The sequence below is a fragment of the Cololabis saira genome, chromosome 19, assembly GCF_033807715.1.
Source record: "Cololabis saira isolate AMF1-May2022 chromosome 19, fColSai1.1, whole genome shotgun sequence".
NCBI lineage: Eukaryota > Metazoa > Chordata > Actinopteri > Beloniformes > Belonidae > Cololabis > Cololabis saira.
In genome coordinates this window covers 11,269,617-11,287,404 of record NC_084605.1, presented here as the reverse complement: position 1 = coordinate 11,287,404, position 17,788 = coordinate 11,269,617, and the positions used below count along the sequence as shown (strand labels likewise).

At 39.9% G+C, this 17,788-nt stretch overlaps 2 protein-coding genes across 3 annotated transcripts in view; both read left to right on the top strand.

The window, feature by feature from the left end:
- si:ch211-180a12.2 (uncharacterized) overlaps positions 1 to 5,918 on the top strand; it is a 32,195-nt gene extending 26,277 nt beyond the window's left edge. For both annotated transcript variants that reach the window (XM_061708736.1, XM_061708735.1), the window contains exons 12-13: positions 1,978 to 2,253; positions 4,403 to 5,918. In XM_061708736.1, coding sequence (XP_061564720.1) covers positions 1,978 to 2,253; positions 4,403 to 4,434 — 308 coding nt within the window. In that variant the 3' untranslated portion in view covers positions 4,435 to 5,918. The remainder of the gene's footprint in view (positions 1 to 1,977; positions 2,254 to 4,402) is intronic.
- A 1,867-nt stretch (positions 5,919 to 7,785) lies between these two features.
- Positions 7,786 to 17,788, top strand: si:ch211-136m16.8 (uncharacterized). The gene is made up of 6 exons (XM_061708097.1): positions 7,786 to 8,022; positions 10,847 to 16,828; positions 16,912 to 17,107; positions 17,214 to 17,293; positions 17,371 to 17,462; positions 17,565 to 17,788. The coding sequence occupies exons 1-6, from the start codon at positions 7,969 to 7,971 to the stop codon at positions 17,623 to 17,625; spliced, it is 6,465 nt and encodes a 2,154-aa protein (XP_061564081.1). The 5' UTR covers positions 7,786 to 7,968; the 3' UTR covers positions 17,626 to 17,788.

Here is a 17,788-nt window from a genome sequence, read left to right as displayed (position 1 = left end):
TTCAGCCTGTAGGGGGAGCTGTGGAGCAGCAGCTCTGGTGAATGCAGCAGCAGAGCTGAGCAGCTACATCCACTCAGCTCATCACCACCTGTTTAAAAACAGCTGGAGCCAGGGATAGAGGAGTCCCACACTACTGGAAACATCCTGCATGGTGTTGTGCAGTGGAAAGAGCCCAGTGCTTGTTGTAGTCCGGCTGGATAACTTTGTGCCAGCAGCTGACTCCTGCAGCAGTTTTCCTTAAAGGAGCATGAGGCTCCTTTTAAGAAATGAGACTCTCTAGCGCCACCCTTCGCCACGACGGCCGTCGGGGGTACTGCAGCCAACAGCGAAGCCGGCACGGGAGAACGGGGAGAACGCACATGCAGCATCATGTGACGTCACATCCGCAGGACAGCGCGGGAAATTCGGCCTCCGAATTGCAGCACATTTTGCAGCACACAGCCTGTTCAAGGCAACGGAGAGATACACTAGAGGGCTCATTCTTTTTGGTTTGGAACGCTTCACCTGACATTATTACTAGAAAACTTGAAACATATACAAATTTTTTTCATAAATCCTGCCTCTATCCTGCCTCATGCTCCTTTAAATGTTATAACAAATGCTTCCCACGTGTAGTCTCTCAGTGAAGAAAATATAACTTGTCATTTTTTAAACCTTTTCCAGATTGACGGGTGGCAACAATTTTCTCTAAAACCATTGCTTACCAAGTTATTGTGTTATTGTGTTAACACAGGCATGACTGCCCCAGACCATCAAACTACCAAAGATCTGCTTTTATAAAGGTCTGCACACATGCTGATGCTCAATTCATCAAGGCTGATGGCTAGCAGCATCTGGCTGGAACATACCTTGGCAGTAGTCGGGGGGGGCTTAGTATTGCCTGCATGGTTTTTGTTTTTCTTCCTGACGTCATTTTTCTTAAATTAATAATGTTATGATGAAAACAGTTATACGTCCCTGCTCATCTGATGTTGTATTAATCTTATGCTGAGACCCACTATGATCTAAGTATGTTCTACACAAAAAAAGATCAGATTAAAGATGACTTAACTTTTGCACATGACTCTATACCAGGGGTCGGCAACCCAAAATGTTGAAAGAGCCATATTGGACCAAAAACACAAAAAACGAATATGTCTGGAGCCACAAAAAATTAAAGGTCTTGTATAAACCTTAGAATGAAGACAAATGGTGAAAGGAGAAATGTCGAAAAAAAAGTCAAAATGTGGAGAAAAAAGTCAATATTTAGAGAAAAAAGTCAAAATGTTGAGATTAATGTTGAAGTACAATCTCGAGAAAAAAGTTCAAATGTTGAGAAAAAAGTCGAAATGTTGAGAAAAAGTCGAAATGTTGAGAAAAAAGCCGAAATGTCGAGATTAAAAAGGAAAGGAAAAAGGAAGAAAAAAAAGAGGAAAAAAAGGAAAGAAAGAAGAAAAAAGAAAAAAAAACAAGAAAAGAAAGAAAAAAAGGAAAAAAAGAGAAAAAAGAGAAAAAAAGAGAAAATAAAGACAAAGAAAGAGAAAAAAAGGAAGAAAAAAAGAAGAAAAAAGGGAAAAAAATAAGAAAAAAGCAAAAAAAAACAAGAAAAGAAAGAAAAAAAGGAAAAAAAAAGAGAAAAAAAGAGAAAAGAAAGAGAAAAAAAGAGAAAAAAAGGAAGAAAAAAAGAAGAAAATGGGGGGAAAAAAGGTGAAACATTTTTGAAAAAGCTCCAGGAGCCACTAGGGTGGCGCTAAAGAGCCGTATGCAACACACACACACACACACACACACACACACACACACACACACACACACACACACACACACACACACACACACACACACACACACACACACACACACACACACACACACACACACACACACACACACAGTTTATGAATAAAGGGAGAAAATAATGAAAGATCAATAAAATGAGCCTTTCACTGTGGCAATTATGTGTACAACACTGTGTTTTACTCTTTACTGGTTTTACAGGAACAAATGATGCAGTCACAGACCCTGACACTGAAGGGATAGAATACATCGACGAAAAGCCAGACGAAGGGAACGCTGACATGGACAGGAATGTTGAAACCACGTCTGAGGGGGACGAGGACAGCGACAAAGAGACAGAGGACGACCCGAGCGCTCTGTACATCAACAAAGTCAACGTAAGGAGGGGTCCCAGAGAAAATGACAGAGCACGTTTACGAGTGTGTCTAGAGATCACACACCCCGCACTCAAGCTTCCTGTATACCGAACATGGACAGGTGAGATGCTCAGTAATGGATTCAAGTGTGGTTAATGTAGTGACATGTGGCTGCACAAGCTGTAAACCGCAACCAAATACATTATTTTGTACATAGGGGAAAAAGGGAAAGGCTTTTCCAAAGTCAGTTCTCGTGTGAGCAACTGCAGTGACAAGATGGAAAGACATAGCAGAGCTCTATAAGGAGCAAGCTAAGGTGTTGTCCCTACCTGACATAAGTTGCTCATGTGCAACTGTTCTCAAATGGAAAAAGCTCATATTGAGTGAAGTCTGGAGTTACTTTCACAGTATATTTGGGGTCATTATTAATATTATTAGCAGTCACATCATCAGTAAACACTCATTCTCATTTACAACACGCGGACAAAATTGTTGGTACCCCTCAGTTAAAGAAAGAAAAACCCACAATTCTCACTGAAATCACTTGAAACTTACAAAAGTAACAATAAATAAAAATGTATTGAAAATTAAATAATCAAAATCAGCCATTACTTTTGAATTGTTGATTAACATAATTATTAAAAAAAATAATAATAATGAAATAGGGCTGGACAAAAATGATGGTACCCATAACTTAATATTTTGTTGCACAACCTTTTGAGGCAATCAATGCAATTAAACGATTTCTGTATTTGTCAATTAGCGTTCTGCAGCTGTCAACAGGTATTTTGGCCTACTCCTCATCAAAATTTCATTAGTTTGTTTTTTTTAATAATTATGTTAATCAACAATTCAAAAGTAATGGCTGATTTTGATTATTTAATTTTCAATTTTGTAAGTTTCAAGTGATTTCAGTGAGAATTGTGGGTTTTTCCTTCTTTAACTGAGGGGTACCAACAATTTTGTCCACGTGTGTAAGTCTGTATTGGTCTATTCTGTCCAAAACATCTGATTCCAGGCCATTAGAGGCTTCTTTGCATGTTTTTTCCTGCAAAGTATACTCATTTTTTCTTATTCTTGAACATCACCAATGGTTTGCACTTTGCTGAAAGTTATCTGTATTTATATTGATGGAGGCATCTTTTGAGGGTAGATTTTGACAATGATGCACCTACCTGCTCCAGAGATTTCGTAACTTCTTTTGATGTTCTAAAAGGCTTTTTCTTCGCTATGGAAAGGATTTGATCATCTTCTTTAGTTTTCTCCTGTGGTCTTCCGGGCCTTTTGATGTTCTTGATCCCAGCAGTGCCAAAAGTGTTGGTTTGGCCGCTCTTCATTTTTGTGCTGTCTGATTTATATATTTGTTTTACTTATATGAGAAGCTTCAGTTAAGTAGCTTTATAAGTGCCAACTCAGTAGCTGCTTCATTTGCCCTGAAGTATAAAGGTAATGGACTATTCCTGAACAATTGATTTCTTTTTGGTTAATTGCATTTTTGAGCATCTGATAATGGAGGTGCTTTGCTTAAGAAGGCTGTAGCGTCTAACTGTTAAATATATCTTTTGTGGGGCATCTTAATTTAATTATGATAATCTTTAATCACATCTATATTGTTTTATATTAAATCTGTTGTGCCGCTATTTAGAAATGTGTTTTAAAAAAACGAATTTACCCAATACCTTTGGACCCACGTATGTGTTCAGCGTACTTATTCTTTTCGACTGAGACTTATGTAAACTGCTGCAACAACTCCGATATTTCAGAGTTGAATTGCAGCTCTCCAGCTTTATTGAAAGGATTAATATACACAGAGGTTACTTTTGCTTCAACCTTATTAAGCAGTTAATGTGATCCATTGGCGGCTAGAGATAATGGTTCTGCTGTACGATCAAATAGACTAAACATAACAGACCTTTTAGTGCAGTAAGTGTTTTATTGCCCTGTGTACATCAGCTTTACATCAGATAGTGTTTCACATCGGCATTCTATGAAATAAAAACACAATTAACCTTTGATGCACTTCTACACTTAAAAACACTATTTCCCATTATAAATCATCTATGTAATGTACACTGGACATTTAAACTAAAAAAGAGAGAAAATGAACATGAAAACATAACATATCCTACATATTAGTAGACAGCCCTTTTACTAAGGCCAGGATGTAATTGGTTAAATATTAAACGTTTTACTGTCGCTTTGTTGTGCAGGGTAAAAGTAAATATTTCATTCAACAGGAAGTTTGCTCATGAGTATGTTCTCTTTTTCAGAGCCCAATGAGGAAATTTCATCAACTGCATGAAAAACCCCACAAGATCATCCGTCTTTCATACATCTGTTGTACTGTATCTAATACTTTTCTCTAAAGTGAATGATAGCATGAATATTGAACTGTATCTAATGTGCTTCTGTCTCAAGACCCTTATTTGATACATTTTATTCTTCTTCCTTTACTTTTTTCCACAAATGTTTATATTTTTGTACAAATACTTTTACGACAATAATCAGTTCGAGTGGATTTAAAAAAAATCGAAATCACTGTAAAATAAAGATTGAATGATTTTGCAGGTTGCTGCAGGTTTTGTTTTTGTCTGGGAAAGTGTGTCCAAAGTCTGAAAGTCTGCTCGTGGTCAGCTGCTGCACTCAGCTCTTACTCTAAAATATACATGATCTTTTTCCACTCTGACCACAAGAACGTCACTTCTTTACAAGCAGAGGAGGTGTTGCATGATTGTGCTCTTTACCGAGTCCCTTATACTCGATGACAAGCAGCACGCACTTCTGCAGAGGTGATACCAACAAACAGAACATGCAGTTGTTGCCCCTTGACTGCATTCTTTAGCTGGGGATTTTATAGCCCAGTCTGTAGTTTTTTTCAGTTACTGCATGTTTTCTTCCCGAACTCTGACTCACTTATGTTGTATTGATCTCTTGGTGTTCAAAATGACCACCCACAAATGCAGAATATAGAGCATATATGAGGTGTACAGTTCGACAGTTTTTCTGATGTGGTTCAGAAATGTTGCAAATTTTAAATTCCCAGGTTATGATTTGTGTGAAAATAAAATCTTATTTGCTTTTTGTAAAGGTTTTTTTTTAATGGAAAATGTTTTTTTTATAAATACATTTCCAGTTTTTTGTGATTACATGCTGAATAAAAGCATATTAAAGTACCCTGGATGTAATAAGAGGAACCTACTGTAACTGTATTGTCTATTATGAGACAATCAAGGGACCCGAAGGTGGAATGTAACTTTTGTTAAAGGGCTATAATCAGTAATGTGGCAACAGTATAAAATGGCAAACGTTTACTTTAAATGTGAAAAATGTTTAACCTCTGGATAAAACACTTATGGACAAAAAAACTAATCATTTTTCTCGCATCATCAGTTTACTTTACTTGTGTAGCAGCAGTGACAGCAGAGGTCTTGTCTTTACATTACATTTAGCAGATGCTTTTATACAAACCAACTTCCAACTGGGGAAAAACAATCAAGTCACAGTAAACATAGTAAATTGCTAAGTGTAGATATGAGGGCATGGAGTTTTGGGTTACGGGGTTAGAGAGATAAAGCTGTTTAGGATATGAGAAGGCTTTTCAAAAGCTTTTTGAGAACAGAGAGGCCAGCCCTGCTGTTGCAGCAGTGGTTCCTCAATGCTGGGAGGGTATTTCAAGATTGTTTTTAGTTGTTGTTCTTGCCATTTTCAAAGATGCATCCTTCCTTGTTTCAAGTGACATGTAAAACCATTTACTGATTTTGCAAAGTTAAATAAAAGTTATGTCTGAAGCCACAAAAGCTGTCATTTTTCCACAATCAAGCCCACTGGTGATGACGACATGGCGAAAATGCTACTTTAAATGAAGATTGTTAATCCAGACTGATCCAATGGTGCACTGCAAGTTAAGCAGTACTCGAGTTGAGGGGGGATGAGGGGGGATGGCATCCCCCCTGAAATAAAAACGGTCAAAATCATCCCCCCTTTGCATCCCTTATGTCATTTCATCAATGAATGTGCTATTTCAACATTTAGAGTCATTACCAGAAAAATTACTTATTTGACAATCTTCACCTGTTTCAAGTAAATTTTCACTTGAAATAAGTAGAAAAATCTGCCAATGGGACAAGATGTATCTTCTCATTACAAGCAATAAAATCTTGTTCCACATGCAGATTTTTCTACTTATTTTAAGTGAAAATCTACTTGAAACAGATGAAAATTGTTGTTTTTTCCAGTGACGAGTCTCCAGTGTAATGAGATTTTTTAACTAAAATGAGACATTTTAACTAGAAATAAGACAAATATTCTTGTTAAGATTTTGGGTTTTTGCAGTGTATTATGTCAGATGTGCTGTATTATTGCCACCTTCCGCCTAATACCATTGTTTTGTATTGCTCTAAGAAAGGTCTTCTGCCTGTTTGCGAGATAGAGATGAAAATGTCAAAATGCTGTATTAAAGGAAGGCTAAAACTTTTATTCCTTGTCCCATACTGGATTTATTCTCTAAAATATTACTGTTTATTGTCCCCCCCAACTATGAAACGGGATTTTCGCCCCTGGTACAGAGTGGACTTTAGTTTGAAATAGACAAATGGTGAGGGTTTCATATAGTTTTAGTATTATGGTCCTCAAATGTGAGCTAAATAATGGAGCCCATAAGGGATACGAGTGAGTTTCTTATAGTTTTAGTAAGAAAAGCCCCAAAAGTGAAAAATTAAACAGTTGGACCTCACCTGCAGAAAAACTCACATGGGCCCTACATTTGCAGCCCACCTTTAATCTATTTGACGCCCACACATAGATGCTGGATGGTTCATAGATCTGAAAAAGCGAGTCTCCAGTGTAATGAGATTTTTTAACTAAAATGAGACATTTTAACTAGAAATAAGACAAATATTCTTGTTAAGATTTTGAGTTTTTTTTTTTTTTTTTTAATATTTTTATCCCGGTTTTTTTCCCATTTTTTACCACCCCGTGCTCCTACCTACTGACAGTCCTGGGCATTGCCATCCTCTACCAACCCCGGGAGGGCCCTGCACTGAGCTCAGGTCTCCTCCTTAACCTGAGGAGTGAGCAGGCCGCATCTTTTCCCCAGACAGGGTGGGGTTTGAGATTTTGAGTTTTTGCAGTGATCCATTGTACTTATCCTGTGAAGGACAGAGTCATATTGATAAGTTCAGAAAACTGTTTTTTATTGTTGTGTTTTGATGTATTTGATGTAAGCCCAGTGGATATTTAAAGCTTACAGAAGGCTGCATTTAACTGCTGCTATGTCATTCCTGCAGTATTTCTGCAGGTGTTTTGGTCACTGCTATTATTTGTAATATATTATAATATTTGTAATCAGCACAAATTATCTGTCCCCATATGATAAAATCCACCATCCCCCCTGATTCTTTTTTACAACTCGAGTACTGAAGTTAAGTAATGCATATCAGCCACTGGTGTTTTTCCGCTTTGGCCACTGATCAGCACTGATGTGGGGGCGCAGACTTAGTTTAAACATGTCCCACGCTGAGTTCGTGCCTCATGCACTTTTGTGGCCAGACGTGTATGAAGAAGCAGCTCACATCCGCAAAGTGCGCGCAGCGTCGGTCTGATTCAGCCGTGTTAATCACCCTCTTCCTCATCATGATGCACCGGACATATGAGAGAGCAGAGGGAAGTTAGCTGTATGTGGGCTCCAAAACTGCTCGCCTTTGCAAGCAGATTTCTGCTCAGTGACTGATATGCGTACTATCTGGAAATTAAACTGACACGCTTTTTAAAATTTTACTTTTACTTTTGAAATCAAGTCTAATGACCGCAGGGCAGTAAACAAGCAGGAAGTAAAACGATGGATCCCGACAGTCCCATTTCCAGGGTGGAGAGGACCCTGTGGACGGTCTGGGTGAGTCAGCCTACGGGATTACACAATTAGACACAATTATAAATTACAACAAAAAAAAACATCTAGTCTACAGCTAATTCTCATGTAAAGCTTCCCTTTCTGTTGCTAAGACAAACAAAACGTAAACACTGCAAGACTGCTTGAATATCCATTAAACTATTTCTGTCCCATCCTCCCCCCGTGTGTGTGTGTGTGTGTGTGTGTGCTGGGAGGTTGGGTGGTGCCTCAGCCTGCACACACACACACACACACACACACACACACACACACACACACACACACACACACACACACACACACACACACACACACACACACACACAGTTTTGTGTGTATATGTCCTGGGCTTTAATTCCGCTTTGGGCAATGTATATGAACACAATCGCATTAAATTAGGATTTAATCTCCTCGAATCCACCACAGAGATTGCATTCACAGACCATCTTCTCAACAGTTTAATAAACAGGAAGAGGTGTGTAACTAATGAGTTATAATGTTTATAGTGTCTGTTATTACAGGGCAGCATGATTATGCTTAAACCTTCAGGGTGGAACATTTGTTTTCCTCTTTTGTCACTGAGGATGATTACACCAATAAAACTATAAAAATGGGCCTGGCCTTCAGGTGTGAAAACTGAAGCCAATGAGTGTCCTTAACTTGCATAATCTTTCATGGTCAGTAGGGGGCGACTCCTCTTGTTGCAAAAGGAAGTGTAATTCCATAGAGGTATAAAATAAATTAATCTTTATTCTCACATGATTCAGAAGAACCCCAATAAGGATTCATCTATGAGTTTATGGACTTTATCACTGGTTTCAAGTCTTTCAAGAACAGCAGGACGGTCTGCTTGACTGACTATTTACATTATAAATTGCAAGTGATCAGATCAGGCCTGTGTGTGCATGCTGACTTTCCCTAAGTTGCCATGGTAACCTACATACATAGAATAGATTCAGAGACACCAAAATTAAAATGTGTGCTGTATTGGGTTTGCTGTTGTCTCAAATAGTGACCGTATGAGGGGTCACAGCACATGTTTTCTAAACAGCACCAGAGGTGGAGATCACGTTTACGTGCTATTGTTTTGCAGCCAGCCGTCTCCCTGGGTATGTCAGTGCAGCCGGATGCATAGTCAAGGTAGCTTATCTGTTAGCCACCGGGGGAATCTTCTGTCATTCAGACGGTTCAGATTGAGACGTATGTTTGCAATCATATTTAAAATCACCTCTGTGTGTGCTCGATTTGGAAAAAAATCACATTTCATGTGGATTTTAGCTGTTAAAACTGTCATAAATTATTTATCTGAACGTGACAAAAAATAGGATTTGAGGTTGCAGTCTGAACACAACCTTTGTGGCTCTGTGATAAACTGGTTACCTGTCCAGGTTGTAATGGAAAGTTTGGACAGGCTGTGATGATCCTGTTGGGATTCAGTTTCTCTGAGCTTTTCAGCTTTTTGTCAGTCACAAGCAACTTCTTCCAGCAAAAAAATTATGGCTGAAATTCTTTCTCTTTAGCCTGATATTTGGTCTAAATGTCCATGTTTTTTTAATTGCTATCCATCGACTGTCGAGTTCACAGTTTTTGAGACAAGATGAAATGTGTACTACCTGCCAGGCAGTGAACAGACACAGTAAAGAGAAAGGCACACTGCGACACTTTGCAGCCGAACAAACACAGATATGCAAAATACAACCAAGAGGAATGTATATGATAAACTATATCTGATCACCTAATAGGGCTGTTCGATTAATCGATTTTAAATCGTAATCGCGATTATGTAATTAGAACGATGTTAAAACGTGAAAATCGTAAAATCGATTTTTCACTTTTTAGGAGGGGGCGTTGTAACCATGGTGATATACTAACATGCCACCGGGCATCCCTCAAGCCAGATGCGGTAGACCGGCTCCTGTTCCTTGCAAAAAACTTGCAAATGTGAATAGCAAATGTAATGACTGACATTACACACCTCTACCTCCTTCATGGGTTGCATTATTATTTAGCTTCCAAAGACCCAGTTTAGTTTAATTAGAAAATGTCTTGTTTTATTTAATTGGAAATATAACTTACTGTATGTTTGCAAGTGCTGATTTGCTGATTTTTTTTTCAGAGATAAAACTTTATATTTTATTATATTTTTTTAAACTTTTTTTAAACTTATTTTACAGAGTTTTGCACTTTATTCATTCATTTTTGGTTTAATAAGAGCAAAGTTTGCACTTAAAGCCCAATGGGGCAAATGTTCAATAAAAAAACAGCATATTTGAAATAATTTCTTTGCCTTTTGTCAATTCACAAAATAATCGTAATCGTAATCGAAAATCGGATTTTGAGATAAAAAAATCGAGATTTTATTTTTGGGCAAAATCGACAGCCCTATCACCTAAAACACAAATCCAAATATTTTAGAAAAGTTTGGTGTTTATGTAGCAGGTGTTTTTGTAGACACCTGCTTTGAAAGGTGATCTATTCACATGAAGTGACAAAGTTGAAGTCAGGACTTTTTGGAGGCCACTCAAGTTCCCCTCATTCAACACTCGGTAAACCATTTGCAAACCTTGCTTTGTACATGGGGAGCATTGTTCTGCAGAAACAGGAAAGGGCCTTTCCCACTCTGATTGAAATTCTTGAAGGACGCTATTGTGTAAATGGCCTTGTGGCCATAGCACTAAAATTATTCTTAAGTGGATATAAAGGCCTACACAATAACATGTGTTCATGTTATTTATCAATGTATTTATAACAACTTTTCCTTTTTAGAAAGAAAATGAAACTATGTGATACAGGTAGATGTGTAATTCTTTCTGTATCTCTTCCTCAGTGTTACATAACAGACACCGTAAACAGATTCCTCAGGCCACAGCCAGCAGACACAGTCAGCAATGACCCAAACACCTTCGAGGAGACTAGCGTGGACAGTGAACCTCCTGAAAGTAGCAGCACACAGGCCGACTCTAGTGGAGGGGGGTTCAATGAAGAACGACCTCTTGCAACAGTGTCTCTGCTTAGCTCATCTTCACCAAGTGTTGCCTGGGAAGTTTGCGCCACAGAAATTGACTTAAGGAGTGATGAAGAAAGCACACAGCTGAGAGGACACAGAAACAGCGAAGGGTCTGAGAGTGGAGAGAGCACACGAGAGGAGCAGCTGGGGCAAACGGCAAGAGATGATGCAGGACTGCCCGTGGCTGAAGAAAATGAAGATGAACACAAGATAACACACTTTGAACAAGGTGAGAGGCCTGTGAATGCTGAAGAACATGCAGCTGCTGCGTCATTATGTCGTACACATGATGTAATGAGTGAAGAGATGGAGAAATATAATGAGAAAGCTGGTGCTGAAGAGAAGTCTATGAGTGTAGGCACTTTCAATGGCCGTCAAAAATTGGGTGAAACAACCACAGGGATCCAAGTAACCGAAAATTATGGAAACAAAGACAAAGAAGAGCTACAGGTGGGGCACCATGAGGTAAAACCGTGTAAAGTCAAGGATGTAAGTTCAGAAGCGGAGGAACGCATTCTCCAAGAAAAGGCAATTGATCCAATAGATGCCCATCAAATAATGGCAGAGGTCCAAATAACCAACGATGATGGAAACAAAGGTGACAAAGAGTTGGGAGAGGACTGTACAGTAAAACTGTGCACAGTCACAGATTTAGGTCCAGAACCAGAGGAAAGCACGTTCAAAGAAAAGGCAGGTGGCCATCTGGATGATCATCAAAGAATGGATGAAACAACAACTCAGGTACAAGTGACCAATGATGGAAGCAAAGATGAAGGTGAGTTGGAGGACCATGAGGTACGAGAAGAGGAGGACGGTATGTTCAACGAAAAAACAGTTGATTATCTGGATGATCATCTAAAAATAGATGAATCGGTAAGAGAGGTCCAAGCTACCAAGGACAATGTAACTGAAGTTGAAGAGGAGTTGAAACAGCATCCTGAAATAAAACTGTGCACAATCCTAGATTCAATTCCAGAAGAGGACTGCAAGTTTAAAGGAAATGCAGCGGATCATCTGGGTGATCAACAAGAAATAGATGAAACCATAACACCGGTCCAAGCAACCAAAGACAATGGAACTGAAGATGAAAAGGAGTTGGATGAATTGGAGGACCATGAAGTAAAACTGTGCACCGTCACTTATTCATTTCCAGAAGATGAGGCTAGCATGCTCAAAGAAAAAGCAGCTGATCTACTGGATGATCATCAAAAAATGGATGAAATAACAACAGAGGTTCAAGTAGCCAAAGATGAGAGAACCAGAGATAAAGAAGAGTTAGATGAGAAGGTGGATGCAACGACAGGGGTCCAAGTAGTGAAAGATGCTGAAGAGTTGGAGAAGGACCCTGAAATAAAACTGTGCATCACAGATTTAAGCCCAGAAGAGGAATGCATTCTCAAAGAAAAGGCAATTGATCACATGGATGATTTTCAAAGAATAAATGAAACAGTGACAGAGGGTCAAATGACAAAAGATGATGGAAATAAAGATGGCAAAGAGTTGGAGGAGGGCTGTAAAGTGAAACTGTGCACCGTCACAGAGTTTGGCCTAGAAGAAGGGGACATTATGTTCAAAGAACAGGCAGTTCATCATCTGGATGATCGTCAAAGAATGGATGAAACAACAACTCGGATACAAGTAACAAAAGATGATGGAAGCAAAGACGAAGAAGAGTTGGAGGTGGAGGACCATGAGATACGAGAGGATGAGGACGGTATGTTCGAAGGAAAGACGGTTGATCATCTGGACGATCATCAAATAATGGATGAAACCACAACAGAGGTCCAAGCAACCAAAGATGAGAGAACCAGAGATAAAGAAGAGGTAGATGAGAAGGTGGATGCAATGACAGGGGTCCAAGTAGTGAAAGATGATGGAAACAAAGATGCTGAAGAGTTGGAGAAGGACCCTGAAATAAAACTGTGCATCACAGATTTAAGCCCAGAAGAGGAATGCATTCTCAAAGAAAAGGCAATTGATCACATGGATGATCTTCAAAGAATAAATGAAACAGTGACAGAGGTACAAATGACAAAAGATGATGGAAATAAAGATGGCAAAGAGTTGGAGGAGGGCTGTAAAGTGAAACTGTGCACCGTCACAGAGTTTGGCCTAGAAGAAGGGGACATTATGTTCAAAGAACAGGCAGTTCATCATCTGGATGATCATCAAAGAATGGATGAAACAACAACTCGGGTACAAGTAACAAAAGATGATGGAAGCAAAGACGAAGAAGAGTTGGAGGTGGAGGACCACGAGGTACGAGAGGATGAGGACGGTATGTTCAAAGGAAAGACGGTTGATCATCTGGACGATCATCAAATAATGGATGAAACCAAAACAGAGGTTCAAGTAGCCAAAGATGAGAAAACCACAGATAAAGAAGAGTTAGATGAGAAGGTGGATGCAATGACAGAGGTCCAAGTAGTGAAAGATGATGGAAACAAAGATGTTGAAGTGTTGGAGAAGGACCCTGAAATAAAACTGTGCATCACAGATTTAAGCTCAGAAGAGGAATGCATTCTCAAAGAAAAGGCAATTGATCATATGGATGATCTTCAAAGAATAAATGAAACAGTGACAGAGGGTCAAATGACAAAAGATGATGGAAATAAAGATGGCAAAGAGTTGGAGGAGGGCTGTAAAGTGAAACTGTGCACCGTCACAGAGTTTGGCCTAGAAGAAGGGGACATTATGTTCAAAGAACAGGCAGTTCTTCACCTGGATGATCATCAAAGAATGGATGAAACAACAACTCGGGTACAAGTAACAAAAGATGATGGAAGCAAAGACGAAGAAGAGTTGGAGGTGGAGGACCATGAGGTACGAGAGGATGAGGACGGTATGTTCAAAGGAAAGACGGTTGATCATCTGGACGATCATCAAATAATGGATGAAACCACAACAGAGGTCCAAGTAGCCAAAGATGATAGAAACAACGATGGCAACGATTTGGATGTGGACCCTGAAATAGAGCCGTCCACAATCCTAGATTTAAGTCCAAGAGAGGAGAATAAGTTAAAAGGAAATGCAGTTGATGATGTAGAAGATGATCAAAAAATTGATTTAACAATGACAGAGATCCCAGTAACAAAAGACAACGAAACCGCAGATGAAGAGGAGTTGAATAAGGAAGAGGACTGTGAATTAAAACTGTCCACCATCATTAATTCATGTCTAGGAGAGGAGGAAATTATTCTAAAAGAAAAAGCAGCTGATCTACTGGATGACCATCCAGAAGTTGATGAAATAATAATAACAGAAGTCCAAGTTGCCAAACAAGAAAACAAAGACGAAGAAGAGTTAGAGCTGGAGGACCATGAGCTAAAACAGTGCACAACCACAGACTTGAGTTCAGACGAGGGCAGCATGTTCACACGGAAGCCAGGAGTGCAGAGTGATGATGCTGTTACCATGGTGACATGGGAAGAACCTCAAAACAGTGAAGGTGCGTTAAAGCTGGCGTCTGAAGACCAAAACAAGTCAGACGAAGAAACAGAGCAAGTTGAAATTCCCTCATTCTGCAAAGAAGTGTCAGATGTGTTGGAGGATGCTGAACAAGAAAATTATCAAACTGAGAATGTTTCAATGCAGACTGTTATCAAAGAGGAAGAAGATGTCATTGAGGCTACACACAATCAGACAACAGATGAAGAGCCAGAAATGGAAAATAGCAGTAGGTCCTTTATAGAAAGGAGGCAAGAAGAAAACTATTTAACTCAATATGTCACATGCAGTCAAGAGGATGTGGTGAACACAGAAGTGCAGACCACTAGAGAGACAGAAGTAACTGTGACAGAAGTTTCTCTAGGTGAGAAATTTGTTGATAAATATCCGGTGGAAGAGGACAGACCCTCCAGTGAATTCCACAACAAAGACGACTGCTTGGAAAAAGTTTGCACAGCCCCTTCACTTACGGTAAAACCAGAAGGCGAGACTGAACAGGAAATAAGCAGGGGGTTTAAAAATATTCCCCTGCGGCTAATCGAAGGTCAGGTTGTTGTGTCGCAGGAGCGTGATACTCAAGTGTGTGAGGAAAAGCAACAGGGAGTTCCTGAACACAACAATGAGTTCGGAGCAGATGAAAATACAGCACAAAGGTTCCTGGAAGGAGGAAAACGTGAGGAAAAGCAGATCACTCAATTACCAGAAGAGGTGGAGGCCAAAGAGCAGGAGAGCCTTAAAAACAGTGGCACAGGAGCTGGCTATTTATTGGTGAAGGAGGGTTTGCAGGACAGACCAGAGAGCGAAGAAGATCCTACAAACATCTTTGATTTTGTTGTGGAGCACCCGGGAAAACTACACCTTGCACAAGAACCAGAGGAACCCTGTGTTGAAGCTGTCCATCCGCAATCAGGATATTCATTCGAGAAAGACAAGGAGGAATCACTGGTAAGCCCAATGAAGACGGAGATCAAACACTTTGACAGGGAATTGGAGACGTACATCGGCTCAGCAGACGAGCTGCAAAATGAGGCTGAAACAGTGGAATTTGGAGCAACCGAAGCGTTACGGACGGAGGAAAACCTCAACAAGAGCCATATTTTTCCAGAGGAAATTACTGAATGTGGGCTCTTGAAGCAATCCGTGGAAATTGTACCTAAATTATCTCATGATACCTCTGTGGAAACTCAGAACATAGATACAGATAAAAATGATTATGCAGATGAGGAAGAAGAGGACAAAACATGTCTGCAGGTAGCAGACGAAGAAAATGGACAATCCGAATTATCTCTGCACTTTAATACCCAAGAGACAAAAAACCAGACTCCCAACAGAGCTCTTAAGACAAATGAGTTGGAGATCAAAGTGGAAACTGAAGCAGTTGATGAATCAAAGCCAGCCAGACCAAACGATCTCCTTGTATTATCAGAGGACAAAGCAGCAGAACATGTGATGCAATCAGAGGAGGCCTTCACAGAAGAAGCAATCAGCTCGGTCAGAGGACATCAGGAAGTAATTGATGAAGATATCCTAGATTTGTGGATAGAGACAGCAATGTCGGAGGACACTTGTGAAATTGAACCAGAGGGGTCTGATCCAGACCGACAGAGGGACACCACAACACAGCCTGGAAACGAGGAGACGGGGGAAATATCATCACAGATGGAGAAAGATCAATTAAGGATGTCAAATTCGGTGGAACTGGCGTTCTTAAGTGACACAGAAACATGTTCGTCAGTTGTTGAGTCCGGCGTTTTGGACCAGCCGTTCTGCGAAAGCTCATCTCAAGACGTCCAGGACTTGTCAGGTACTACGTCTGAATCAGTTACTGCATCTGAATTTTCTGTACTTAACTCTGGTTCTCAGGATATATTATTGGAGGAAAGTGCAGGAACAAAGCAATCCTATCTGAGAGATGAGCAGCCAGTCACTGAGACCGGACTTTACCTCCATTCAGGGATTTCGACCCCAGAGACAAAATGTCTGTACCAGGAATCTGATGAATCACAAGAAAAGCTAGGTGAAGAATCAGCAGCGACTGGAGCTGGGATGGTTGTGTTGGGGAGAGAAAATGAAGAGGCAGATGTTACACTACTGCTGCAAGAAGAGACCTTTGAAGTGAGCACGTCTGACTTCTCAGATGAATTCAAACGCACTGAATCAGGACAATGGGGAGTTGACTCAGAGGCTTCATTAGAGGAGGCAGTCATGTTTACAGAACCTGATCCTGAAGGCCAACTTGAGGCTGAATCTAAGAAGATTCCCTCGCCGGATGAAGATATCCCTGATTCAAAACTGGGGCTAAACAGAGCTGAGGTGGAACAAGGGCACACAAGCAAATCTGAAGATCAGAGTGAGGTATTATCTCCCAGCAAATCATGAATAAACATTGTTAATAACCACTAAATGAGTTGTCCATTCAGATGTTTTTGTCATTTCAGGTGAATGCTCCCGTGTTGGACTTTACTGTGCAAAGGTCACGGATTGCTGTTAAAAACCCTCATGTAAGACCACCCACAAATCCCCGCTCCCTGCTCAATATGCCCTCAGTGGATCCCTCTCCCACATCTCATGTTCCAGTCAAAGTGCCTGCAGGCATGCCTTTAGGAGGCTTGGGTATTGGAATCAAATTGCCTGGTAGGTTTTTTGCTGTACAACACACAAAAAGCCGCCCCTTTGACTGTTTCAGGTCCAGTTATTTTTCATAATATGTTTCATGCTTGTTTGTTTTTGTCCATTTCAGGACTTGGTGCAGGTTTACCAGTGTTAAAGAAGACACGCCGGGTGGCAAGAGACGAAGACATTCAGGAAGCTCATCCACAGGTATTACTGCTAAATGATGAAATTAATGTTTCTTCTTATGTTAATATATTGAAATTAAAGTAAAACAATATCAACAGGAGCCTGAGAAAAAGGCAGAGGACAAGAGCGAAGCTACTATGCAGAATGAGGCACAACGGAGACCTAAATGGATGCCGCCGGGACGTCCAGGGTAAAACAACAGTGACAAAAAGTTCCAGTGTTATTTTCAGTGAAAACAAGAGATTATAACTGTTTCTAATTTTTATTTCCTCATGTCTTTTTGTTTTTCCAGATTCGGAAATCCACTTATGTCTGAACTGAAGAGCAAACTGAAGAAAACCACTGAAGAATGAAAATATTATTTTATTGTGATATGAAAATGCCATTATTATTGTTTATCAAACTGAAAACAGTGATTGTCTATTACATTGCCTTCTTGCACATTGTTTTACTCATTAAGACCTGATGCCAGATTTGCAAGCATGACTCAGGTCTTAATGAGCTATCTTTTTTAAT

Excerpts from the sequence above, each read along its gene's own strand:
- si:ch211-136m16.8 (XM_061708097.1), top strand. The coding sequence starts at position 7,969 with ATGGATCCCGACAGTCCCATTTCCAGGGTGGAGAGGACCCTGTGGACG. Across the intron at positions 17,108-17,213 it reads TATTGGAATCAAATTGCCTG|GACTTGGTGCAGGTTTACCA; the intron begins GTAGGTTTTTTG and ends TGTCCATTTCAG. Across the intron at positions 17,294-17,370 it reads TTCAGGAAGCTCATCCACAG|GAGCCTGAGAAAAAGGCAGA; the intron begins GTATTACTGCTA and ends CAATATCAACAG.